Below are 27,749 nucleotides of genomic sequence, written 5' to 3'. Positions count from 1 at the left end.
GGGTAAGATTAGTATTTTAATTTTTTTTCCTGTCTGTATGTTTACCTTTCCTTTCCTTCATTGGTCTCCATTCAACTATGGTGTAATATCCAAACTTGACTATGTTAACTAACCTCTGTAGATCCCTTGGAATGATGAGGGCTAACTTTTGAAAATGAGTGGCCCCCTATAAGTTTAAGGTGCTGTATTGTCTCTTTAAATCTCTCTATGAAAATAGTAGGATTTTTATAAAGGCTTTCTAAAATTATTTTTTAGGTATTCTGTATACCTGTTGGATATTAATAAATTTGGGGGAGTTGTCTGTGCTTCAGATAGACTGTTAGTTTTGTTCCTATTCTGTGTTATTGGGACATGGTTAAGATAAATCTCCTTTAAAACCATTTTTAAGATGGTCCTCTATTTTAAAGTTTACATAAATAATAGCATAATATCTCTGTAGATAGGGTTAGGTATCTGGCATAAATTTTGAAATATTTCAATACATGAACTTGGCTCTCTTGAAAATCTCCCTGAATTTATTCTGGTCTATGTTAAGTTTGCTAGGTCCCCTTTGATCTTTTTTCCTAGTAGGTAATTTTTTAAGGCCTTCTCTGTTAGTAGTAATTGAGACTAGATATGAAAATGAGACATCTTTTATTAACCATTGTAATTTTTTAGTATATAGACTAGTTGGTTCATTTTGATATTATGTGTAAATGAACAATTTTAAAAGGAACCCTCATTTCTTCCTGAGAGAAGGTCTCAAAATATCTCTATATTTCAGAATACTATCCTTTAAATAGGTGTCTCTTTTTTAATTTTTTTTAAAGAGAGAGAGAGAGAGAGAGAGAGAGATAATTTTTTTAATATTTATTTTTTAGCTTTCGGCGGACACAACATCTTTGTTTGTATGTGGTGCTGAGGATTGAACCCGGGCCGCACTCATGCCAGGCAAGTGCACTACTGCTTGAGCCACATCCCCAGCCCCAATAGGTGTCTCTTAATTGTCTTCTAGAAAATATGATTAAGGGGCTGGGGTTGTGGCTCAGCGGAGGAGCAATCGCCTTGCACGTGCGAGACCTGGGTTTAATCCTCAGCACCACATAAAAATGAATAAGTGAAATAAAGGTATTGTGTCCAACTACAACTAAAAAATAAATATTAAAAAAAAGAAAATATGATTAAGATTACTTCCCAGTGTAGGGAGCAATATACAAGTCTTACAATGTTTCATGGATTATAGGTCCAGTTAGAAAATTTATATACTACAAATGAATTTCCAACAAAGTTTAGAATTTTTATTATTCAAAACTAATGTATTACTTTAATTTGGAGAACACCAATCCTAATAAAATGTTCTCCTAAATCCCATAAACATCCAATGATGTCTTTGAATCAATCAATTTTAGCCTCCAAGGGAAAGTGTCAAAATTGGAATTTAAGTCAGCATTTTAAAATGTTATTGTTTAATCAAGATTGTGAATTTATTCACTAAAATTAATCCTTGTCTTAACAAGAATCACTAGGCAAATAAAGGCCTTACTTAATGGAAATAAAGAACATTTTAATAGGTCTTTATCATGTCAAAATATGGAAAAAAATCTTGGTTCATATTAGTATAATAAAATTTGGGGGGGGAAAGTCTGAAATATCCTAGAATTAATCAGTTCAAATTATTATAGTCAATCCAGTTGTACATAAATCTGTTTTTCAATTATTTTAACTTTCTATATCATCTGTCAAGATAATGATATAAGGGGGCTGGGGATGTGGCTCAAGCAGTAGCGCACTCGCCTGGCATGAGTGCGGCCCGGGTTCCATCCTCAGCACCACATACAAACAAAGATGTTGTGTCCGCCGAAAGCTAAAAAATAAATATTAAAAAAATTCTCTCTCTCTCTCTCTCTCTCTCTCTCTCTCTTAAAAAAAAGAGAAAGAAATCATGTTAAAAAATAAATAAATAAAGATAATGATATAAGGATTTCCTTATTTAGAAATTTGTTTTTAATCATTAAAATCTAGAACATAAAGACCTTGTTTTACCCAAAGATGATTTCTTTCTTCTTCTTAGGACCTCCAAGGTGTGCTTCCTCTCTGTGGAAGTATATTCTTGTCCTTTTAGAATTTTTCTTGGTTATACTTTGGAACCATTTATATAAATCTTAGAATCTAAACATATTATTATATCTTGATAAGAAGAAATATCTCAGTGAAAATATAGGTACAGCAATTAGACATTTTTGTTGACAGAATCATTTCTGTTTACCATCTTATAAAAATTTGTACAATAATTTGAGAATTAGAGATTATTTGATGGTTGTATTATATTTTGAAATAGGTATTTTATAGTAAAATACATTTATCTTAAATATCTGTAACTATAAAAAGCAGAACATCGGATAAATGCATGTATAAGAAATATAAATTATGTGTTTTCTGCTGAAGGAAATAGATACATATTAATTAAACAAATAGACATATATGTTAACTATTCTATGAATTAAGGACTATAGATTATCCAAATAACTGGAAAGATATGTATTAAAAATAAAGGTATAAGTTACTATTATATAACCATGGAATTTTAAAATAAGTCTCATCAAACCATGTGGCTCTTCAAAGTATTTGGATCCATTTATTTTACCTTGGACTAGTAGTGCACTTTTTATATTAATGACATCACATGATGTGGTTAAAATAAAATCCTTGTGTATACATTTACTCTTTTTTTTATAATTATATAGTCAGGAATGAGAAGAATGAGGATTTCTTGGTTGTTATAGGAACATTGTGAGAAAAGATCTCATGATGCTGGCTTTTGTACCTGTGGCAAGAAAATGCATCCTCATAATCTCCAAAATTAAAAGCAAAATTCAATAAGCATATGAATGATCTCTCATCAATGTAACATTATTTAGTAACAACCATAAAGAGGAAAAGGAAGGATTTTATTTATTTATTTATTTTAATTGATTTTATTTTTTTTTAAATACATGACAGTGGAATGTATTACAATTCTTATTACACATATAGAGCACAATTTTTCATATCTCAGTTGGTATATAAAGTAGTTGACACCCAATTTGTGTCTTCAAAAAGGAAGGATTTTAAAGGAAGCTGTTAAGGGATAAAAAAAAAAATCAAGTTATTTAGCTTTGAGGGCAAATCAGGCTTAGGGCAACGTAGAAGCCTGTGGAATCAGATTTTGCCTGAAAAAGATATCTTTCCTTAGTATTTACAGGTGAGCATTCTTAAGTAAAATGTAAGATCTGTGTAGCTCTGGTAGTAGACCTGGGTGAAGCAGGAAGTACAGGTTAGTGGCTGGGAGTTGGGACCAAAAGCCCTGATTGAGTGACAATGAAAGGACCAATGGGAAGCCCGCAAAAAATGTGGGAGGTGGGACTCATCCACCATTTTGTCTTGGCCATGTGGCTGGAGAACTCTTCTGGGTTCTCCACAGTCCAAAATTTTGCCTGAGGTCTTTTGTGTTTCATATGTCCAGTTACTAGCAGTTCTGGTTGAACCTTTGCTGCACCCAGTGACATATGTCCATGTTTTGGTGCTGTCTAGTCTGTGCTCCAGGGAGGGGTTACCATGGTTACTGGAATTAGTTGTCACTGTGTGTGGCCTGGGCTGGCTTAGATTGGTTGTTGTTTGCGCCCCAAGCAACAAAGAACCTTTTGGTTGGCTTCATCCTGCCAACCAAACACGTGATTCCATGTGTCGTGTCCAGGTCCCAGGTGAGATATCTGTTTGGACCTTCACTCCAAGTCTCCTTGGGACACCATCTTGTGGGCATTTCGCCAGTGGGAAGGTTTGAGAATTGCGGTGTGAAATAACAGGGTTACATCTGAGCTTGCAGCTAACTGGGAGTTACCTTGTTTTTGTCTGCTCAGGCCACAGGATCTCTCCTTGAGGAGACAACTCGGAAGTGGGCTCAGTACAAAGAGAAGTGTCTAAAAGACTTACTTAAGAAACCTTCTGGTAAGCACATGTATTAGTTATCTGTGGCTGTGTAACAAGTTGCCCCAAAGCTTAGTGGCTTAAAATAGTAATAATCATGTGTCTCTCAATGTTCCTGTGGATCAGGAATGCAGACAGGACACAGTGGGCCTGACAGGTTTCTGCTCAGCCATGTCTGGGGTTCAGCTGAGAGACTCAAAACTCGGGAGCCGGAATCACCCAAAGCCTCCTCCCATGTCCACTGGCTGATGCTGGTTCTCAGCTGAAAGTCAAGTGGCAACTGGTAGCCCATATGCATGGCCTGTCCACATGGATTGGGATTCCTTACAGCAGATGGCTGGGTTCCTAAGGGCTAGCCTAATGACAGCCCATATCACTTTGTATGACCTGGCTTCAGAAGTCACACAACATCACTTCTGCCAAGCTCAGTTGGATGAGACAGTTACAAAGTTCTCCCCAGGCTCAAGGAGAATGACCATAAACCCACTTCTCACTATAAAGTAACATGACATGGGATGTGTATGGATGCAGCCCTCTTTGACGAAAGCTATCTGCTACAATTACTGCCTAGTCTTCAATCATGAGTAATTTGTCAACTGAATTGTTATAGATTGAATTTGTGTCATTTTATGAGTATGTGACCAGGAACCTAGATCCCACAGATGTCCTTAAATCAGCTTGTTATTTTGCATATTTCATCGTAGGTGTGTCCTGGGATCTAATTGGTGAAGGTTTGACAATTATTTAATCAAATTAATTATGGAACATAAGGCTTTTTGGCTGGATCTCCAAGTGTCCTTCTGACCCAGAGTTTCTGCGAGAGTTTGGTTCACATAAAGCAAAATTAGCATGACATGGACATTACATTAACTGACTAGGGTTAAACTGAGTAGATAAAGGCACCACGTTTGGGGCTGCATTCCTCTGCTGCCCAAATCATTCTTCATCTTTTACATATCTAGAGAGGGAGGCCCACATAGCTTCTTTCAGTAGCAAGGTGGGCTTTAGGATCCAGGCCCCTTCTGCTTCTATAAGAGGCCCTGTGCTCAAATATTGATGTTCGTTCTTCTCTCCCTAGGCATATTTTGTAATGGAACCTTTGATCAGTATGTGTGCTGGCCTCATTCTTCTCCTGGAAATGTCTCCGTTCCCTGCCCATCATACCTACCTTGGTGGAATGAAGGTAATAAGCCTAACTTACTACTTTCTGACAATTTCTTTCAAGGCTAGTCCCTCCTGGATAAACTCATCAGATGCTAATTAGAGAGGAGGCTCCAGCCAACTACTTTTCCTAAGTCCTTTCCCCACGCCCCAAAGGTGTTCTTCTAAGCTTTTGGTAATATATCATTCTTCTTCTCCTCTTGTTTGCTGAAATTCTACTATTCTTGGGCGTTTCATTTATACAGCAGCTCCCTTGACTTCATAAATGACAGAGTCCAGACCTGGCTCCCACAGAATCTGACTGCACTCCAGGTTAAGAATGGTCAGTGTCATGGAGAGCAGGCAGAGGCAGGACTTAAACCTTCCCTTGCATCAGCTTTCGATGGAAGTACCATTGAATTGGCACTTTCAAGTGCCATGGGATTTGAGTGAGCACTTAACCACTTAGCTGACCCCAATCCTGTTTAAAGGAAGTAAATATTACTCAGGAAACCATCCCTGCCCAAGAAGCCCAACATCTTGGTCATTTTATTCTGGAAGCCATTACTCGTTAGAATTCTGTTACCTATGACCAAAGGCAATGCACAAATATAAGGACAACTAAAACTAACTGCATAACTATGCAGTTATGAAGCTCCAGGTAAAAGAAGGTGAGAGTGAGCCTCTGAGAAATGTCAGTTCAATAGAGAATCACCTCCGTGGTTCTTTGGTTTTAATATTTTGAGGCCTCTAGTGAGTGCACATGCATGTTCATGCATGTGTGTGTGCATGTATGCACACACACACAGCCTAAAAGGAAGATGCACTTCTGGGTGAGAGAGTTACTGACATATTTTATGGAGCTGTTCTCTGATGAAATCCAGTTGGAATCAGTCCAGGAGGCATGAGGCTGTGAGCTTTTCAGGGAGGCTGGGAGATAAGGTACTAGAGAACTGGATAGACAGAGGGGTCTGGATGGTTTAGGCAAACAGTTCCCATGAGAGACAGCTTAGTGAGGTGGAAGGAACTCAATGATGCAGAGTCAGACTCTGAAGTTAAGACTCAATCCCTCTGTTTTATACTCTTGAGACTGGACAAGTTCCTGGAGCCCGCTCAACGGTGGTTTCCTTGTCCGGAAAGAGAGGAATAGCTAACTTTTTAGACTACTTTGAGGAACAAATGAGAAGGAACACCCAGAATTGGCCATCTAGCAGGTGCTCTGTAAGTGGAGCTAAAGCTGAATCAAAGATGGAGGCCCTTGGATTCCTTCACGGTCTTTCAGCTTCCAAACGTCCACACATTCCTCAGGGGTGCAGAGAATGACCACCACCTCCCAGCTTCACCATCTGTTCCTTCTCAGGAGCTTTAGGATAAAGCAGGAATCCAAACTCCACGTTTACAAGAAAATTGAATTAAAGGTTCTTTTTAAGAAGTAGGTTCTGGGCTTCTGGAATGTACTAAAGGCAGTGAGATTTGCAAAATATGGGAAGTGACTCTCCCACTCAATTAGGTCTTTGGAATCCAAGTCGATTCCTAAAGTATTTTTCTCATTAAAACTTTAGAAACCACATGGGTTCCTAAAGTAAAACGGGCACGTGAAGACGATAGAAGGGTTTGGAGAAGAACCTCTACAAATGTAAAGGGATGCAGAAGCATTCTTTAAAGGAATGAGCTTCATGATTCAAGATGGAAGAGAGTGAGATAATAAATACAGGTTTTCTTGGCCTCTACAACTGATCAGTGAGACTGGGGACTGACTGAAAGAAATAGTGTATTCCATGAGGGGTTTTCCACTTTCCTCTGTAGGGGAAGAGTATATGGAGCCCCAGAACGTGATAAGGCATAAGAAGGACACAAAAGATTGGTAGTTACGGAGGACAACATTGACCGCATGTAGCTGTTGCACTGGGGAGTGGGGTCGGTGGGGAGGGAGGTGCATCTGGAAGCTACTACAGTGGTCCAGGCAAAGGGATCAGGCAGAGATGAGAAGTTGGGGAGAAGGGGGAAGATCAAAGAAAAACATTGGAGGCAGAACAGTTGAGACTTTTTATCAGATGGTGTAGAAAATGAGGGAGAGAGAGAAGTGGGAAATAGAGGAGAGGAAAATAATTCTCCAACCCAGGAGTGGGCTCCACCGTAGCTGGTCCTTTGGCTCCCCTCCCTCCCATGCCCCTCTGTTGGTACCTTGGTGGAGCTCAGCAGCACTGTCTGTGTGGCTTCCCAATCTCCTCATCCCCAGCCTCAGATCTGACCCCTTCCAACCACCCTGCACAAGGATTTTAAAAATGCCAATCAGAAGGTTATGTTGGTTCCCTTTACAACACCTATAAATGGCATCTCTGACCTGTAGCTTGGCCTTGCTGATCTGTCCATCATTCTCCCCCCTTCCTCTGCCATTTTCCTGCCACTCCAGCCAAACAATTCCCAGCGGTCGGCACCCAGTGCCTTTGTTCACTCTTCTGCGCAGGATGCCCCCTCAAATGTTCTGCCCACATCAATAAATTCAACTTTAATCCTCACCTTATTAAATCTTTCATCCTTCTAGAAAATTCTTCCAGCAATTCTCTCCATAGTGCAATGGCCCTCTGCTTTCCTGAGGCTTCTTCTCTAACCTGTGCCGTCTCTGCCAGAATTTATGATGGCGGATGGCGCTTTTTATTCGCAATCTCCTGCCTAGACTTTGAGTTTGCCAGGTTCATCCTAGCAGGCACAGCATAGAGTGTTATGATTGGCATGAAGAACACAAGTGTCAAGGGAACTATTGTCATTCACTCATTCAACAAATATTTATTTAGCTTCTATTGTATGCCAGGCATTATTTATAAACACCTGGGATATTGTAATGATCCAAACAGAATAAAATTCTCCTGTTGGACTCATGTTTTAGCAAGACAGACAGACAAAAAAATCAGCGAGCATCATTGGTAAGTATGGATGTGATACATTTTACACAAGTTAGAGCTGGGGGGAAGGAATGGGAGCACAGGAGGGGAGGAGTGGGTGGTGACTGTAAGTTGGGTAGTCAGGGAAGGATTCAATGACAAGCTGGTGTCTCAGTGAAGACTTAAAGGAGGTAAAGGTTTTAGCCAATAGTGGAGGTGTTTCCAGGTGCCAAAGCCCTTGGTGGAGAGCATGGGTGGTCTGTTTCAAAAAGAGAAGGAGACAAATGTGGTTTGAGTGGAAGGGGAAGAAAAGCAATAAGAAGTTAGGGCAGAGAGATTTGGGGGTCCGGTCTGACAAGGCTTTGTAGGGGCCATGAAAAGATTCTGATGCGTTCTCAAGTCCTTGGAAGATAGTGAGTAGATATTGGCATGATGCCACGGACATCTTATCCAGGTTGTTGATTGACATCTTATCCATAGATATGAGGGGCAGAATTGTCAGAGGAGACATCTTTCCAGGGGAGATGATGGTTCCACTTAGGAGAGAAGGACACAGTAAAAAGCAGTGGTCAGATTCTGGATATATTTGAAAGTATAGATGATTAGCTACAGGAGACAGAAAGCAAGATTGACACCAAGGCTTGGAGCCAGAGGACTGGCAGGCTGGGTTTGCCATCTAGCAAGGTGGGAAAGAGTGTAGGGGGATTAGGTTTTGAGAAGATGAAGAACTTGGTTTGGGGCCTATTGTTTGAGATGTCACTTAGACACCCTAGCAAAACTGTCGCCTGGGCAGGTGGACGTACTATGTGGGTACCCAATGATTAAATGCAGAAAATAGCTACTGCTGGACTGTGATGTGCAGGGTCTGGTCTAGGAAAATCCAGCAGATTTCCACTTCTCATTTTGCAAGTCCAGATCCTGGCCCTCCAGGTAGTAGTAGCTTCAGGAGGTGCTCCTGGAGTAGATGTGACTAAGTTACCACAGCACTCAGCGTGGACAGAACAATTTGCCCATCATCTGCACACACACACACACACACACACACTCCTTTAATCCTCCTTCAAGATCCAGAGGGTGGCATCATGATGGTTCTAGTTCTTGTTGAAGAAACCTGCAGGCACAGAGAGGGAGGGCTGAGCCCAGGACACCCACTCATTAGGTGACACATCAAGCTTTAGCTCCAATTTGTCCGCCTCATGCCCATTGCATGCTCTTCTTGGGTATCAGGAAGCGATGCACCACTGAGCAAGTGCAGGAGCCCAGGTCGGTGTCTCCCAGCTGGGCTGTACCTTCCAGGGGTTATCACATCTCTGAGTCACCAGGGACTGTTCTAACTCCGGAGACTTCGGGTAAACACAGCAGACATTAGTGGATCATGGTTTGTTACGAAATCGAGAGGCTTTCATGTTTTTCTTTCTGTCCCAAATAAACAGTAAGGATGCTAATGAGCCCCCAAAGGGGGAAACAAAAAAAAAAAATCCCTTTCCCTGGGATTTTCCACAGCTCTGTGGCCAGGGTGAGGGCCTTCCAGCGTGCTCAGGGAATGGGCTGTGTGTTCTGACCTTTCCTCTAGAGCTTTGTTTACTTTCAGAGAGCTCAGGAAGAGCCTACAGACACTGCTTGGCTCGGGGAACTTGGCAGACCCTAGTGAACACCACAGATATTTGGCAGGATGACTCCGAATGCTCCGAGAACCACAGCTTCAAACAAAACGTGAGTCTGTCCGGCTTGGTGATAAGGTGCCCAAGGCCCAAACCACCCTCCTCTGGGGCACTCAGCTGTAGGGGCCACAGAAAGGGCCTTCCAACAGATTGTCTCACTCCAACCTGGCAAGGGAAGGTCCGCTACCCCGCAAAGCAGCACCCGCCATGGAATTTCTCCCATTAATAAGGTGAAACATGAAATCCCAAGGGAAGTGGGTCCTAGCCTTTGTACTTGCCACTCCCTGTGCTTGGATCATCTCCCCCAGCTCTCCTGTGTTTGGCTCCTTCTCATCCTTCAGATTCTAGTTTAGTTCTCTCCTTCAGAAAGAAGTCGTCCATGACTACCCAATCCAGACCTTCCATGGTCACTTTCTGCCATTTGTGTGTGTATGTGTGTGTGTGTGTGCACACAGAGAGGGTTAAACCCAGGCCCCTCCACATGCTAGGCAAGTGCTCTACCACTGAACCACATTTCCACCACATCCCTGGTGGGATTCCTATATTGCGTTGGTCATGCCCTGAAATTCTCCTGTTTGCTTGTTTGTTATCCAGTCCTCTCATCAGAATGCAGATGAGAGTAGCAGTGCCTGGGGTCCGAGAGCCCAACGGCATAGCCAGGCACTTCATATCTGGGCGTCACTTCAGGCTGTAAACCTGGCACCAGTCACTTCACCTTTCTGTGCCTCTGCTACCTTGCCCATCCTATGGCGACTGCGTTTGCTGCCTGCAATGGTTGTGAGGATTTAGAGCATTAAGAGACATAAAGTTCAGAGGAGTAAATCTGACATGAAGTCAGCAAGCTCTAAGTAGGAGTTACTGCCCTACCACCGGGATCCAGGGTGGTAACTGCTCAGCAAATCATCCTGGCAGCTCAGTAAAAGCCAGAGGAACGAACGAATCCGAGCTTCAGACATCTCTCTGTGTGCTCTCTTTGCAGGATCCTGTTCTGGAGTCTCTTCAGGCCCAGCTCTTCTCTACTTTCTGGTTTTGGGCTCCTGCCTTTCTCCCTAAAGATCTCCTGTTTGTCCAAATCCTGTCCACCTTCCTTCAAGTCCCAATGCAAGGGAGCACATGGAAGAGAGGAGGAGGATGCCTAGGGTCCAATTTTAAAAAATTCGCAGTGCATTGCATTTATACATCATAGTGGGTTCATGTGACATTTTCATATAGGCACATAGCATAACTTGTTCCATTTCATATGCAGTACTTCCTCTTACCCTCCTGTCCCCCCTTCTCTATTCAACTGGTCTTCCTACTATTTATTTATTTCCTAAAATTGGTGCTTTATACTTGACACAGCAAAGTGGGATCCATTGTGATATCTTCTCACATGCACTTAGCATAATTAGGCCAGTCCCCTGCCCTCCTTCCCTCCCTCTCCCTCTGTCCCCTTCCTGGGCACTACTGTTCTCCCTTCTCTTTTCATAAGATCGCCCCCTTTAAATTCCTTATTTCTGTCTAGCTTCTGCACATGAGAGAAAACATTCGACTCTTGACTTTCGGAGTCTGGCTTATTTCATTTAGCCTGATGTTCTCTAGTTCCGTCCCTTTACCAGCAAATGACATGATTTCATTTCATCTTTGCCATGGCTGAGTAGAACTCCATTGTGTATACAGGCCACATTTTCTTTTTTTCCATTCATCTGTGACAGACACCTTGGCTGTTTCCATAACTTGTTTATTGTGAATTGTGCTCCTATAAATATTGGCATGTGTGTGTGTCACTATCGTATAGTCTGCTGATTCCAGTTCCAAAGAGTGGAATAGCTGAGGCCTGTAGTGGTTCCGTTCCTAGGCTTTTGAGGAATCTCCCTAATGCTTTCCAAAGTGGTTATCCTAGTTTGTAGTCCTACCAACAGTGTATAAGTGAGGAAAGGATTCTCCCCCACATCCTCGCCAGCATTTATTATTACTGATATTCTTGAGGATTGGGCCACATTCTTGTCTCTTTCAAATAGACCAGACATAAACATGAGTTGAGGACCCACTGTGTGCTCGGGTTTTGCACTAGGAATAAACAGTGGCTGAAATGCAGATACTGATTTCAAAGAGCTGAGAGTCTTAGGGGGCAGAGAGGCCCCATAATGGCTGGTACAGAAGAAGGGGATGCCCAGGCATACAGAAGAGGGGGACACTGATATACACTGGGGACAAGGAAGGCTGGCCAACCTGAGCCCTGAAGGGTGGGAAGGAAGGAGATGGCTGTGGGAAGGATGAGAACGAGCATATTCTTGACAGAAGGGAAAACATAGACAGGGTCAAAGAGCAGATGGACTCCCACTACCAGTGTGTGATGCGAAATCCTGAGTGAAGTGAGTCTTCCAGGGTTGGTCCTAGACTTTCCATTTGCTCTTCCCTGTACTTGGAATGACTTCCCCAGCTCTCCTCAGGGGCCCTGAGATCTCAGGTGTCTGACTTGGATGTATGGGGGGATTTGAAATGCCTCTCATTTTTAATTTTTTTTAATATTTACTTTTTAGTTATAGGTGGACACAATATCTTTATTTTATTTTTATGTGGTGCTGAGGATCGAACCCAGTGTCTCACGCATAGTAGGCGAGCACTCTACCACTGAGCCACAACCCCAGCCCTGAAATGCCCCTCATTGAGATAGAAGGCATAGCAAGAGAGGGGCCTTGCCTTCAATTTCTCCTGGGTTCTAGATGTTTCCCTACCTTATTGTTTATCCTAACTTGAGCTGCAAAGCACTCTTCTCCCCTATCCCTTAAGTTGTGACTTTTTTCATCATTTAATTGGATTTTGAAATTTTGTAGGTTTTAAAAATCATTTGAATGTTCTCCCATCAAACACTACAGGTATTTTAATAGTTTAAAGTTTGGGGACAGGGAAAAGCAAAGAGTTCAGTTCTAGAAAAACTATCTGTGTGACCCGAGCCACTAAGCCTCTCTCCACTCATGAATGAGACGGGGCTGGTAATGTCCTCTTTGTATGGCTTGTTTGTTAGCATTTTAGTCAGTGTTTTTCACTGCTGTGACCAAAAGACCTGACACAAAAAACTTAGAGGAGGAAAAGTTTATTTTGGGGGCTCATGGTTTCTGAGACCTCAGTCCACAGATAGCCGGCTCCATTCCTTGGGGTTTGAGGTGAAGTTGAACATCATGGCAGAAGAGTATGGTGGAGAAAAGTGGCTCAAGACATCACACCATGAAGGAGAGAGAGGAAGAGAGAAAGCCACATTGTACCTGCCCTCAGTTACCACTTAGTTAATCCCTATCAAGGGATTAATTCAGATTGGGTTAAGGATCTCATAACCCAATCATTTCTTGCATTGTCTCACGCATGAGCTTTTGGGGGACAAATCACATCTAAACTATAAGTCAGCTTTCTGTTACTATAACAAACACCCGAGGTGATCAACTTATAAAGAGGAAAGATTTATTTTGACTGAGAGATTTCAGTCCATGTTGCTTGGCCTCATTGCTTTTGGCCCATGGTGGTCCAACATATAATGTCAGGAGCACATGGTGAAAGAAACTGCTCACCTCGTGGCAGCAGGGAAGAAAAGAGAGAGGGACAGGGTGGGGGCTGGGGTCCCAGTATCTCCTTCAAGGGCACAGCCTCAGTGACCTAATTTCCTCCCATTAGGCCCCACCTCTTAAAGGTTCTACCACCTCCCAATAAAACCACAGACTGGTGTCCAACTTTTTAAACAGTCTGTCAACCTCTGTTTTTGTTGTCTATTATAGTGGCTTCTCTGCTCTGTCTGCTTGTTAGTTTGTTTTTTAATATTTATTTTTTAGTTGAAACTGGACACAATACCTTTATTTTATTTATTTTTATGTGGTGCTGAGGATCGAACACAGGGCCTCAGCACACGTTAGGTGAGCGCTCTACTGCTGAGCCACAATCCCAGCCTGTTTTTTTTTTTTTAATGTAATATTTCATTTGACTTTCAAAAATCAGAAACTTAGTTTTCTGTGACATTATTAAGGTCAACTTATGTACTTTATTATTTTATTTATAAATCAATCAAGTTTTAATACTTTTAAGGAGATCTTTTATTTTTGTTGACACTTAAACACTAGTTATTTAAATTCTCTAAAATTTTAACTGCATTTGTACGTATGAAATACTTTGAAATGTTTTAAATATATTAAATATTGATTATAACAAACACATCTTTCTTCACTCTTAAATAACTCTAATTCATTGAATATGCCAAGGTTAAATGATGAGTCTTAAATTTTCTTAAATATCTCAATAGTTTTCATTGTTTCCAACTTAAGTCTAAAATCAAGTACTTATTGAGATGTTTCAAATCAGAACAATAATACTGAATAATTGGATCCTCTAATACACCATGTTCTCTAAGTAGTAATACCCATTACATTGGCAAGTAATTTTAAAAATCTGTATATGAGGGATGAATAGAAGGTGAAATGTAATGATGTCAGGTAAAGTTTCATGGTAGAAAATGAGTGTGGATATACAGGTACTCTTTATAAAATTCTTTCAAATTTGCTGCATATTCAGAAATTTTTGTAAAACATATTAAGGAAAATCCTATATCTGAATTTAACACAAAACTAGTAATAAATGGAATGGTTTGGTTAACCGTTGCCACAGTTAAGACAAAAAAATAAAACTTTCACAATGAAGAAAGAAACTGACCTTTGAAAGTAGGGGTTCCCCCGTCAGGGGACATGGTTGCCTATAGACCAGAGGTTGGTTTGTTTGGGTTATCCATACCAGTAGTGCAGGTGTGCTAGTAAATGTTTGACAGTTGGTTACTTGCTTCTACCCCTGGAAAAAGAAAGGCTCTCGTCTCATATTTGCCAGTTCCTGGGGTGTAAATACCACCACCAGGGCTGACTTCAGCTTGCCAATGTGATACCACTGGATACAGAGAAAGGAGAGAGGTGCTCACCAGCCACCATGAGTGTTTCCTCCAGGCAGATACAACAACATTACCCCAATGGCACTGAACGCAAACATGCAGAAAAATAATTAACAAGTGATTAATTTTGAGTATTTAGAGCTTTTGGTTTTAATATACCTATTTCATTACAAATTGACAGTTTAATTTTTAATAATGTTGTTTTCCCACTGATTCACTGAAAAGTGACCAGCCAGCTCTCACAAGCCAGTAAGTAGGACCACGCCATGTACCAGGTGATATTCTTCCTCTTTCACCTCCCTTCCAACATATCTTCCACGTCCTCAGGAAATTCTTTCTAAACCACTTTTAAACTTTATTACCTGGTTTGAGTTGACAGAATTCTGTGTTCCATAGGTAGTTTTACTGCGTGACAGGTCACACCTCTTAAAGGGATCAAAGTGACACCTGCTGTTGAATTGCATTCAATTTATTTATATTAATTATTAAGTAATCTGCTTAGCTTTTGTTATAACACCAAAGTCTTGCTGATTGTATGCCTTGAATTAAGCAAATTGTGTTTGTTTCCTATCTTCCTTCTTGTCATGTAAGCTATCTTGAGAATAATCAGAAAGTAATAGTCAGATTTGAATACCTTTAGCCTTTTATACTGGGGTGCACAACAGCCCTTACATACAGTAGGCACGCCATCAGTGCTGACCAAAGGGTTTCACACATTCTGACTCAATTGACCTGCCACACTGGTTCTAAAGTTCCCCAGATGATTTTTATAGATCAACTACCAAAGTTAAGAATCAAGTTTATCAGCAGGTGTGAACCCTGCTCAGGTCTCCTTGATTCCTGAGTCAGCAAGACAATATTTAAAAACTGCATTTCCAAGACAGGAAGTAAAGATTTCTTTCTTTAGAAAAGTGAGGGAAAGGGCATAATCTCCTCCCCTCTGCAAAAGGCTGTATTTCCAAGAATTTAAATACTTAAAAAAAAAAAAAAGCCTTCTGTCCATGTTTACCTGTATTTCTAATAGTGGGTTGAAATTTTGCCCAAAAAAGGCCAATGTTAGTAAATCTTTTTCCTTCAGAGTTTTGGCAAGCAAAATATGTTATGTTCTCCCAGCTAATGGGGGTCCTTTGCATGTTAAGTGGCACTCCTCAAGAAGATGGTGTGTGTGCGTATGTATATGCATAAGCATTAACCAGTATGTTTAGATTCCTTAGTATGGAATTGTGTTAAGTAGTATGGAAGTAAATCATTATTTTTGCCTTACTTCAAGCTGCTTTCTTTGCCCTTATAAAGAGTGCTTTCTATTCTTAAAATACAGAATTTAATTTATACACATACATCAATAGATATGTATGCACGTGATATAATTTTAATACATAGTATATCGTTTTAATGATTAATTTTAATTTCTAAGGTTATTTTAATATATCTACATATAACCTCCAACATTTTATTTTGCAATATTTAAACGTGTAGAAAAATTAAAAGAATAAGAAGATATGCACTATCTAGATTCAAAATAGGTTAAACATTTGGCCATATTCGCTTTTGCTTTCTTTCTCTTTTTCTGAAACATTTGAAGTTTGCAGACATCATGAAATTTCACCCCTAAATACTAATCAGTTATCTTCTAAGATTGAGAGCATTATTTCACATAACTCTATTTATCCTAACTAAATAAAATGAATAGTGATTACATCCTATCATCTGTTATATCCATCTTCAAGTTTCCCCCAGTTTTTTCTAGTTTTTCTGCCCTGGACCAGGACCTAATACAGGTTCAAATATTGCATTTAGCTTTCTATACTGCAGTATATTTTAATCTAGAACAGTTTGCCCTACTTTTTTTCTCCCATGACATAGGTTTGTTGAAGAGACCTTTTTTTTTAAAAAAAAAAAAAAAAAAGAATGTCCCATAATCTGGATTGGATTTGTTTGTTTTTTTGGGCTGTCATTAAACTTATTCCTCCCTCCTCTGTATTTCCTGTAAACCAGAAGATAGGTTTATAAGTTTGATGACATGCAAGTTAATCTTCCCAAGTGCTATGTATCTTGGATGACATCACACCTCCTGACCAATATGGGAGATGAGGCATGAGAATGGTGTGATGTTCAATCACTTGGTCCAGGTAGAGAGACCCGTGTCTCTCATTTTGTACTTGCTGGGTAATTGGTGGTGTTATACTTTTGTACCACGTGTTTATCTTTTTCCTTAACAGACTTTTAGCAGAGTTTCAGCCTTTATCAATGATGCCTGCAGGAATCAATTAAGACCTACCATTCCTATTTATTAGCCTCCTTTCTTCTGCAAAGATCTCACCCATTCACCACCTGTTTTTGGTGACTCAACTTAAAATTATTTTATTTGCTGGTAATCATTATTCTTTTTGATGCTCAAAATTTTCTTGATTTAACTGGGTTCAGTGGTGTGTGCCTATAATCCCAGCGACTTGGGAGGCTGAGGCAGGAGGATCACAAGTTTGAGGCCAGCTTCAGCAACTTAGCAAGCCCCTATTCAAGTTAGGGAGACCCTGTCTCAAAATAAAAAAATAAAATAATAAGGGATGGGGATGTAGCTCAGTGATTAAGAGCCCTTAGGTCCAATCCCCAGTACAAAACAAAACAAAACAAAAAACATTCTAGGTTTAGTTACTGAAATCCCTTCAAACTGGCTCTGGTACCCTTTAGTTATAACCTTGTTATTATTTGAGCACCTGCTTATTTCCTGACACATTGTGGTCTATGCTCATTTGGATTTCCCTGCTCTAGGCCTAGAATCTGCTGCTTCTTAAAGGGGTCTTAAGTTTTTTAAGTGGAGAAATGGCATTAGAACTCAAGGCCTAAGTACTAAGGTGTGCTTTTTACTATTACAACGGTGCAGAGTTAAATCTGTTATATAGACTTAAGGGAAAAAAATTAAATCAAGATTCATATTGACAATTCTAGTTTAAATATGATATTTAGGATTTTTTTAAACTTTCTTTTACTTTGTATTTATGTATCTTTTTTTCAGTGAAGTCTTGCTTCCTAGTAACATTATCATAATTATTTATTTATCTTTGCCTATAATGCATACAAAATAGTTTCAAAATTAAGATGTTAAAATAGTCACTGAATGGAATATTGCTCAGCCATAAAGAAGAATGAAATGATGGCATTTGCCAATAGATGGATGGAACTAGAGACTATCATGTTAAGTGAAATAAGACAATCCTAGAAAAACAAAGTCTGAATGTTCTCTCTGATATGTAGATGCTAATGCACCATAAGTTGGGGGAAGGGAAGAATAGAAGTTCACTGGATTAGACAAAGGAGAATGGAGGGAAGGGAGGAGGGATGGGAATAGGAAAGACAGTAGAATGAATTGGACATGACTTTCTTATGTTCGTATATGAATACACAACCAGTATAACTCCACGTCATGTTCAACCACAAGAATGGGAAGTTATACTACCTGTATGTATAACATGTCAGAATACACTTTACTGTCATGTAGATCTAAAAAGAACAAATAGAAAAATATACATATAAAAACGTAACTGAAAATATAAACCTACTTGGTACATTCTGAGATTTCCTTGCAGTTATTTTGGTCCCTAGGCTATATCCCAAGCATGGAATATTGTGTTCATAATTGTTTGAAATAATTATTTTCTCCGCATAGTCATCTTATGTTCACTTGTTTCTATTAGTGTAAAGGATTTTTCGCCATTTTCTCTGATTTGATTATTATTTTTTCTCTTTCTACATTTTTTGGTGCACTGTAGTTGTACATAATGATTTGTTGTTAAATATTTGTACACGCACAATATAATAATACAATATGGCCCATATCACTCTCCAGCATTTCCCGTCTCCCTTCTCTCTCTCTGCCCCCTGGTCCCTTTAATGATCTCCCTTTGATTTTCATTAGACCCCTGCCCCACCACCTTTCTTTTCCTTTTTCCTCTCTAGCTTCCACATATGAGAGAAAACATAAGATCTTTGACCTTCTGAGTTTGATTTATTTTGCTTAACATAATGGTCTCAAGTTCCATTCATTTTCCTGCAAATGCCATAATTTCATTTTTCTTAATGACTGACTAAAACTCCATTGTGTATAAACACCACATTTTCTTTATCTGTTCGTCCGTGGATGGACACCTTGGCTAGTTCCATAGTTTGTCTGTTATGAATTGTGCTGCTGAAAACATGGATATGCATGGATCACTACAGTATGATACCACTCTTTAATTCTTTAAGAGTGGTACAACTGTGTCATCTGGTGGTTCCATGCCTAGTCTTTTGAGATACCTCCACACTGATTTCCATAGTGGTAATATATATGTCTTTTATCTTTATATGGAATATACATCTTTATATTTGACATAAATATAAAATATAAATATAAATCTTTATATTTCCATAGTGGTAATATATATATATATATATCTTTAATCTTTATATGGAAATCAGTGTGGAGGTCTCAAAAGACTAGGCATGGAACCACCAGATGACCCAGTTGTACCACTCTTAAAGAATTAAAGAATGGTATCATACTGTAGTGATCCATGCAGATCCATGTTTACAGCAGCACAATTCATAACAGCCAAACTATGGAACTAGCCAAGGTGTGTATGTATATATACATATATATATATATATATATGCACACACACATACACACACACACACACACACATATTGGAGTCCCACCAACAGTGTAAAAGTGTTCCTTTTTCTCCACACCCTCTCCAGCATTTATTATTGTTTATATTCTTGATGACTGCCGTTCTGAGATGAAATCTCAGTGTAGTTTTGATTTGCATTTCCCTGATTGCTAGAGATGTTGAATATTTTTATGTATTTGGTAGTCATTTGTATTTCTTCTTTTGAAAAGTGTCTGTTTAAATCATTTGTCATTTATGAATTGCATTATTTAGGGTTTTTTTTTTTTAGTTCTTTATATATTCTAGATTATAGATTTTAGTTCTTTATATATCCTAGATATCAATCTTCTGTCAGAAGAGTAGTTAGTTCTCCCGGTCTGTAGGTTCTCTCTTACATTCCCAATTGTTTCCTTGACCATGCAGAAGCTTTTTAATTTGATTCCATCCCATTTACTAACTCCTGGCATTATTTCCTGAGCTTGAGGGGGTCCTATTGAGAACTTATTGCTGGTGCCTATATGCTGGAGTGTTGACTCTGTTTTCTTCTAGGAGTTGCATAGCTTCTGGTCTAATTCTGAGGTCCTTGATCTATTCTGAGTTGATTTTTGTGCAGAGTGAGAGATAAGGGTCTAGTCTCATTCTTCTGCATGTGGATAACCAGTTTTCCCAGCACCATTTGTTAAAATGGTAGTCTTTTCTCCAATGTATGTTTTGGGCACCTTTGTCAAGGATCAGGACTGTAGATGTGTGGTTTTATCTCTGTGTCTTCTGATCTGTTCCCTTAGTCTTGTGTCTGTTTTTATGCCAATACCACGCAACGTTTGTTACTATAGCTCTGCAGTGTAATTTGAAGTCAGGTATTGTGATGGCTAGAGCATTGCATTTTTGGCTTAGAATTGATTTGGCTATTCCAGATCTTTTATTTCTTTCAAGTGAATTTTAGGACTGTTTTTCTAGTTCCGTGAAGAATGTCATTGGTACTTTGATGGGGATTGCATTGAATTTGTATGTTACTTTTGGTAGAATGGCCCTTTTTTTTTAAACTATATTAATTCTTCCTATCCATGAACATGGGTGGTCTTTCTATCTTCTGGGGTCTTCTTCAATTTCTTTCTTCAGTGTTCTCTAATTTTCATTGTAGAGATCTTTTGGTTAAATTTATTCCTAATATTTTAAAAAAGCTATTGTGAATGGTATGGGATGGTTTCCCTCATTTCTGTCTTATCAAAATCATTGTTGGTGTATTAATTTTATTTTTAATACATAAAATATTGGCAGGGTTTGAAAGCCAAAACTACATAAAAAAGATCTCTGACTCTTGACACTATGTCCTCCACCCTATCCTTACCTATTCCTATAAGCAATCAATTTGATTATTTTCTGGCTTATTCTTTGTTTTTTTTTTTAATCATTGTATCATATTATTATTATTATTATTATTATTATTATTATTATTACCTATTATTATTTTGTTTATTATTCTCTATTTTCTATATCATTTATTATCATTTTTATAATTATATCTTGTTTCTTGTTGCAAAACTAAGCAAATATGTAAATATGTTGTTTCCCATTTTCCTTACACAGAATGCTGTGTACAACATATCTTACTATTTATCTTATTTTTTTTTTCCATTTAACAACATATCCTGGAAATCATTGTGTGTCATTTTCTAGAAATATGTATTCACAGCTGCTTGTATGTACTTCACATCATGTATCTACTACAGTTTTCTCAGCCCTATTCTATGGTGATCTGGGTTATTTCCAAACTTTTATTCTTAATAATGCCATAACCTTTATGTATACATTTTTTCATATTTGTGGCAGTACATCCTTTGGAAGATTCCTAGAAATGGGATTAATGGATTAAAGATATATATATCACAAAGAATAAAAAGTCACTAATTAATGTCACAAAAAAGAAAATATAGAATTAAAAACTAATACAAAATAAGCCATCTTTAATATAAATGTTCTAAATAAGGTTGTATTAAGGAGAAAAATCAAAGCAAAACCCAAGTACATGCTATCCAGAGAACATTTACTTTATAGACTACGGTTAAAATTTAAAAGATGAAAAAGAGGCATCCCATCCAAAAAAAAAAAAAAAAATATATATATATATATATATATATATATATATATATACACACTAATCAGAAGAAAGGAGGGATGGCTATTTTGATATTAGACAAAATAGCTCTTAGAGTAATGTATATTACTAGGATTATAGAGAGATGCTTTATAATAATGAATAATAATGAATAGACAAATTCACCATGAGAACATATCAATCCTAAATCTTTTTTTAAGAGAGAGAGAGAGAGAGAGAGAGAATTTTTTAATATTTATTTTTTAGTTTTTGGTGGACACAACATCTTTATTTTTTTCTTTTTATGTGGTGCTGAGGATCGAACCCAACGCCCCGTGCATGCCAGGCGAGCGCGCTACCGCTTGAGCCACATCCCCAGCCCCAATCCTAAATATTAATACCTAGTAACATATTCTTAAAGCTCATGAAGTCCAAACTGATAAAATTTAAGGAAGAAATAGAGGACAAAATAATAATACCAGTTCCACACAAACTATCCAAAAAAATTGAAAAGGAAGAAATACTACCCAACTCAGTCTATGAGGCCATCATTAGATCAGACAAAAACATTACAAGAAAATAAAATTACTGACTGGTATCCCTCAGGAGCATACACAAAAATTCCTGGAAAAATTTTAGCAAACTGAGTCCAACAACATGAAATTCATATATCATGATCAAGTGCACTTAAACCAAAAAGGCAACTTGTTGGTCTGATTCATCTGAAGATTATTCAATGAAATTCATCATATTAACAGACTAAAAAAGATGATCTAGGTGATTCTTTCCAATAGACAAACAGAAAGCATTTGACAAAATTTAACCTCCATTCATGATAAAAATTCTCAGTCTTTAAGGGAGAAAATGGAGATTTCTCAATCGGATAAAGCCATGGTAGGTTGAATAATGGCCTCCTAAAGATGTCCATGTCCTAATCTCCAGAACCTGTGAGCATTTACTTTATATAACAAAAGGTCTTTTCAGATGTGATTACGTTAAGGGTCTTGAGATAGGGAAGATTATCCCGGGTGATCCTGGTGGGCCCAGGGTAAACAGGAGTGTCCTAAGGAAAGAGGATAGTGGGATTAGGGATGAAAGTACTGTTAGAGAGGAAAGAAGATTCTACATTTCAGACAGTGAAGATGAGAAAGAGAGCCAGAAAAAATAAATGCAGACATAGAAATGGCCAGTAAATTGATTATTTTCTGCAGCCTCCAACATTTTGTTATGAGCTGAAGCTGATTTTGGATTTCTGACCTCCAAAACTATGGGAATTAAATCATATTATTTTTAAGCCATCAATTTTGTGGTACTATGTTACAGCAGCCACAGAAAATCGATATAAAAGGCATCTTAAAAACCTTGTAGCTCACATCATATTAATTGGTGAGTGACCATTTTCCCCTAATATCTTTCACAAGGAAGTTATTCTATTTTTTCCTACTTCTATTCAACATTGTACTGGAGTCCTAAAGAGAGAAACAGGCAAAGAAGGAGGCAAAGGGCATAGAATTTGGAAAAGAAGAAGTAAAAATGTTGTTATTCAAATATAGCATGATCGTCCATAGAAAAAAATTCCAAGGAATCTACACTGAATAGTATTAAACCTAATAAGTGAATTTAACAAGTTTTCGAAATACAGAACAAATACAAAAATCAACTGTATTTTCATATACTAGCAACGAGTGATTGAGAATTGCAATTAAGAAAATAAAAACAGCATTAAAATATGAAACAAGTAAGGGTATATTTGACAAAAGATTTCGCTGAGCAAAATTTTTAAAACCTAACTAAAGTGGGGGATAGACCATGTTCATGGACTTAATAATTAGGATGTCAATCTTCCTAAAATGACCCATGGTTTCAATGCAATTCCAATAAAAATCCAAGAATGATTTTGGTGAAAATAAACAAGATGATTCTAGAATTTATACGAATCTGTAGGAGTCACTATGACTTTGAAACAGAACAAAATAGGAAGACCTAACACTAACTCATGCTACTAAGAAAATTAAAAGGAAATACACAGAATGAAAGAAGATACTTGCAAGACAAGAGATTTGAACCTAGACTATAAAAAAGGACATTTGCAACTCAAAAATAAGAAGAGAAACAGCTCACTTTAAAAGATGGACAAATATTTGAATAAATACATTACCCAGTAAAATACACAGATGGCAAATAAGCAATGAAAAGATTCTCAAGATCATATTTTTTAGGAAAGTACAAATTATAACCATGGTGAGGTACTACTGCATACCACTAGAATGGTTAAAATTTAAGAATTATTGTACTATGTATTGGGGGAATGCAAAGGAGCTCATATGGGGCTGATGGAAATGTAAATTGCTACCACTTCTTTAGAAAACAGTTTGGCAGTTTCTTAAGAAGTTAAACTATACACCATACTCTTCCACCATTCTATTTTTAGGTACTTATCTGAGAGAAATAAAAACCTATGTCCACACAAGAACTTGCACAGAAATGTTCATAAAAACTTTGTGAAAACCCCAAACTGAAAACAATCCAATCGCCCACCAGTAAGTAAGAGGATAAATAAAGTGTGGTATTTTCACAGTGGAATGCTATTCAGCACTAAAAAAGGAACAAACTATTGAAACATGATATGGCATGAAGGAACCTCAAAATAAATACTCCAGATGCAATAAGCCTGACGAAAGAGTAACATGTCAAAATAGTCTGTTTATATAAAATTTTAGAAAATACAAAGTGATCTCTAATGACAGAAAGCAGAACAGTATTTCCCTGGGCAGGGGGTGAATAGCAATGAGCTAGGGATGAGGGAAAGGGGAGACATATCACAAAGGGTCATGAGGAAACTTTTGGGGGAGGTTATGGGAATGTTCATTATTTTTATTATGGTGATAAAATCAAAGATATACTCATTTATCCAGACTTATCAGCTTTTAGACTTTACGTATGTACAGTTTATGCATAAATATAAAACATACTGACATATCACAAATTATGCAAAGAAGTTCAATACCTAATTTGGTAGACATTAAGTATTTACTGTGAAAAAAAAAAAACAAGGGAGAGAATTAAACAACAGCAGATGGGGTAGAGAGGGAAGATGAGAGGGAAGGGGAGGGAGGATAGTAGGGGATAGGAAAGGTAGCAGAATACAACAGCCATTAATATGGTATTATGTAAAAATGTGGATGTGTAACTGATGTGATTCTGCAACTTGTATTTGGGGTAAAAATGGGAGTTCATAACCCACTTGAATCAAATGTATGGAAGATGATATGTCATGAGCTTTGTAATGTTTTGAACAACCAATAAAAAAAAAAGTATTTACTGTGGGTGTTTGCACAGAAAGTTATTGAGAAGCCTAATCTTGACTGCAATATGCATAAAGGATTGAGGGAGAAGGTGGGACTCCATTGGAAAATCGTGCTTAATAACACAGAATTTCTAATAAATGGTCTCTGTTCACATTCAGGCTATCCTGGGACTTAGAGAAAAAACATGGCTCTGTTCTATTGGGCCAACTTCAAAAAAAAATCATCTATGAAAAATTATTCATCCAGACAGAAATTTGGCCCAATCCTCTAGGGAGGAGGACTCAGAGACTCCCGGAATAGCACTCCCAGGGACAAAGAGCTTGTCCTCATTTCCCAGGCATGCTCTTGTCCTAGACACAACTCTGTTATGATATGGTGACTCTTGGTGCATCCATCATGGGGTGAGACCCTCGGTGGGCTCTGAGATGTGACAGAGAGCAGTCTAAGCCACCCTGCCTGGATGTCAACAAGCATAGCAAAGGAGAGGTGTAGAGGCATGTTGGGGAGCCTGGACGCATCTCAGTCTATGCCTAGACCCACGGTGGCCCTGGATATGTGGTTGGGGGTTGTAGGCTCTGTCTCGATCCTCATCTGTTCTTCCTCTGTGTCCAGGTGGAGAATTACGCCTTGCTGTCCACTCTGCAGCTGATGTACACGGTGGGATACTCCCTCTCCCTTATCTCCCTCTTCCTGGCTCTCACCCTCCTTTTGTTCCTTCGGTGAGTGGAACTCCTGCAGACCGACAGATGTACAGTCAGGCATGCACCATGGGGTTTGCTCAATGGCTGCCTCTGGAAGATTAGGCTGGCTGATATCACGGTTCCTCAGAGTTGGAAGGGACATGAAAAAGTCTTCAGGGCATCCATCCCATTTTGCAGATGAAGGAGCAGAAAGGAGTTATCTAAGTCCCAGGGAGAGGCATTGAACTGTGATTGGCCATAAAACGAGACTGACACACAGCTAGACCATGAATTCAGGAGTCCTTTGCATTAGATGCCATCTGTGCCCTCACCCTAGTCGAAGATCCCTGATCCCACTCATCACTACCCCATCCCCTTCTCACCACAACTCTATCAGAGGCATTATAGTTACAGAAGAGATTCAGAAACTTCCTTCAAGGCAAGTGGATGGAAGAGCTGGGATTTTAACCCAGCATCTTTGAATTCCACTTAGCTATTAATTACTTAAGTGTTTCCTCCCAGCACTTCACATGCATCAAGTACTTTAAATCTCTTCCTAATTCAAGTTAAGATTCATTCTGATCCTAGGAGGTTAGTGTTAATATTGCTCCCTATTTATAAGTGGGTTAACTGAAATATGGAGAGATTAAGTAACTTGTCCAAGCTCAGAGCTCATGGGTGATGGAGCCAGGGTCTGAGCATTTTTGCTTGTACTGTCTTTCGGAATTCAAAGCCTTGATGCATTTTACTAAATCACATTATTTGGGTATCGCCCAAGTAAGATATTTACAGACCCACTGAGGAGCCCTCAAAGGCTGTCCAGTGGTCTCAGCCCGTTAAGAAACACAAGTGAATATTACACGGCAGAATGAGCGCTCAATCCCAGTGGCCAGAGACTGAATGGAACCCTGGAGATGATGTGGGTGCTAGTTCCAGGGCACCTCCCATTGGGCTCTGCTAGCCCCAGGTCTGAATCTCGTCTGACTCTCTAACCCCAGAATGCTCTATGGTTCTTGGAGCAGCGTCCTGACCATCTACCCCTTCGAGAGAACAATTCTTGAGCTTTGAGAGAATTCTACAGCCTGTACCCACTGACTACCTGTGACTTCCCTCTCTACACCTTCCCGAAGTCCGTGAACCAATCCAGGATTAAATAACTATTCAGCCCTGCAGGAAGTAATGCCAGCTGAGTCTGGGTTGACCACGGATCTGTTTTGCCTCGGACTCCGGAAGGAGCAAGGCTCAGTACCTGCCCTTGAACAGCCCACTGTTTGGTTATGCAGGAGGATGCGTACATTGTTAAATACAAAGACCTGCCTCAAGTCCTTTAAAATAATAATAGCTCTAAACCAAGTAGAATGGGGTGTGTGCTATGCCGGAGGTGTAGTGGTGGAAAGGAGTCCCTTTGGCTAGAGACACTGAGAATGCACTGTGTCACATCAGCTTATATGACAAAGAGCCAACAGGAGACTCCAGGGAGAGGAAATGAGCTGATATTTTTCTGGACACTTATGAGATGCACTTTACGTGAATTAACTGATTTAATTCTCCCCCACGCCTCTGAGATCAATGCTCTTCTTCTCAGAGGCAGTAGAGCCTTGGACAGTCATACTTTGGCCTCAGAGTTTCTAGATTTAAATCTCAGCTCTATTAATTAATGAACTTTAGACAGGCAACTTAGCCTTCCTCCTTCACTTCCACCATTTATGAAATCAGGGTAATGAGACTGCCCCCTCTTCCAGTGACGGCAAAGAGGAAGGACACTCACAAGTTAATGGCTTAGAAAATGGCCCGGCGCAGTGAACATGTTGTATAAAGATAACTATCGTTACCCTTATGGATAAAGAAAATGAGGGACAGAGAAGTAAGTTCACATACCCGAGTGGTGCAACTCTGGAGCCTTCACTATGAACCTCTGTCTTTAGTGGTAGATATGCAGGTGGGCCAGGCATGGACCTTTTGGCCCCAGCCATTCTTTCCTGAGGGTGACACTTGTTTTCCTCTTTGCACAGAAAGCTCCACTGTACACGCAACTACATCCACATGAACTTGTTTGCTTCATTCATCCTGAAAGCCCTGGCTGTGCTGGTGAAGGATGTTGTCTTCTATAACTCTTACTCCAAGAGGCCAGACAGTGAGAGTGGATGGATGTCCTATCTGTCAGAGGTAATCCCCTTCCCTCCTCCACCATCCAAATTCAGCTTCCCATCAGCTGGGTGAGACTTGGGAATCAGAGGGCAGATGGGTGGGGCTCTCTGGCTAGAGAAGCAGCCTGGGATTTAAAAACACAACAGCCTCTGTGTGTGGCAGTTGAAGGGTTCCAGAGGTAGACAGGCTCACCTATGGCTACCTCGTGTCCTCAGGTGGGAAAAACTTTCATCTGTAATCAAAATCTTGTTATTGGTATTTTGTATTTTCACTCTTTTTCTTCACTCGTGTTGGATTAGATCCATAATTGTAATTTTTTATAATTATTGAAAATTTATGAAAAT

At 39.1% G+C, this 27,749-nt stretch overlaps 1 protein-coding gene across 1 annotated transcript in view; it reads left to right on the top strand.

Moving 5' to 3' along the window:
• The window catches only part of Glp2r (glucagon like peptide 2 receptor), a 76,767-nt gene that overhangs the window by 14,597 nt on the left and 34,421 nt on the right, over positions 1 to 27,749 (top strand). The window contains exons 2-6 of the mRNA XM_027946948.2: positions 3,876 to 3,963; positions 5,021 to 5,125; positions 9,556 to 9,677; positions 25,190 to 25,296; positions 27,270 to 27,423. Of these exons, the coding sequence (XP_027802749.2) occupies positions 3,876 to 3,963; positions 5,021 to 5,125; positions 9,556 to 9,677; positions 25,190 to 25,296; positions 27,270 to 27,423 (576 nt within the window). The remainder of the gene's footprint in view (positions 1 to 3,875; positions 3,964 to 5,020; positions 5,126 to 9,555; positions 9,678 to 25,189; positions 25,297 to 27,269; positions 27,424 to 27,749) is intronic.

The sequence above is a fragment of the Marmota flaviventris genome, chromosome 17 (assembly GCF_047511675.1).
Source record: "Marmota flaviventris isolate mMarFla1 chromosome 17, mMarFla1.hap1, whole genome shotgun sequence".
Classification (NCBI taxonomy): domain Eukaryota; kingdom Metazoa; phylum Chordata; class Mammalia; order Rodentia; family Sciuridae; genus Marmota; species Marmota flaviventris.
The sequence above is the reverse complement of the archived record's forward strand: the minus strand, read 5'-3'. Positions and strand labels throughout refer to the sequence as shown.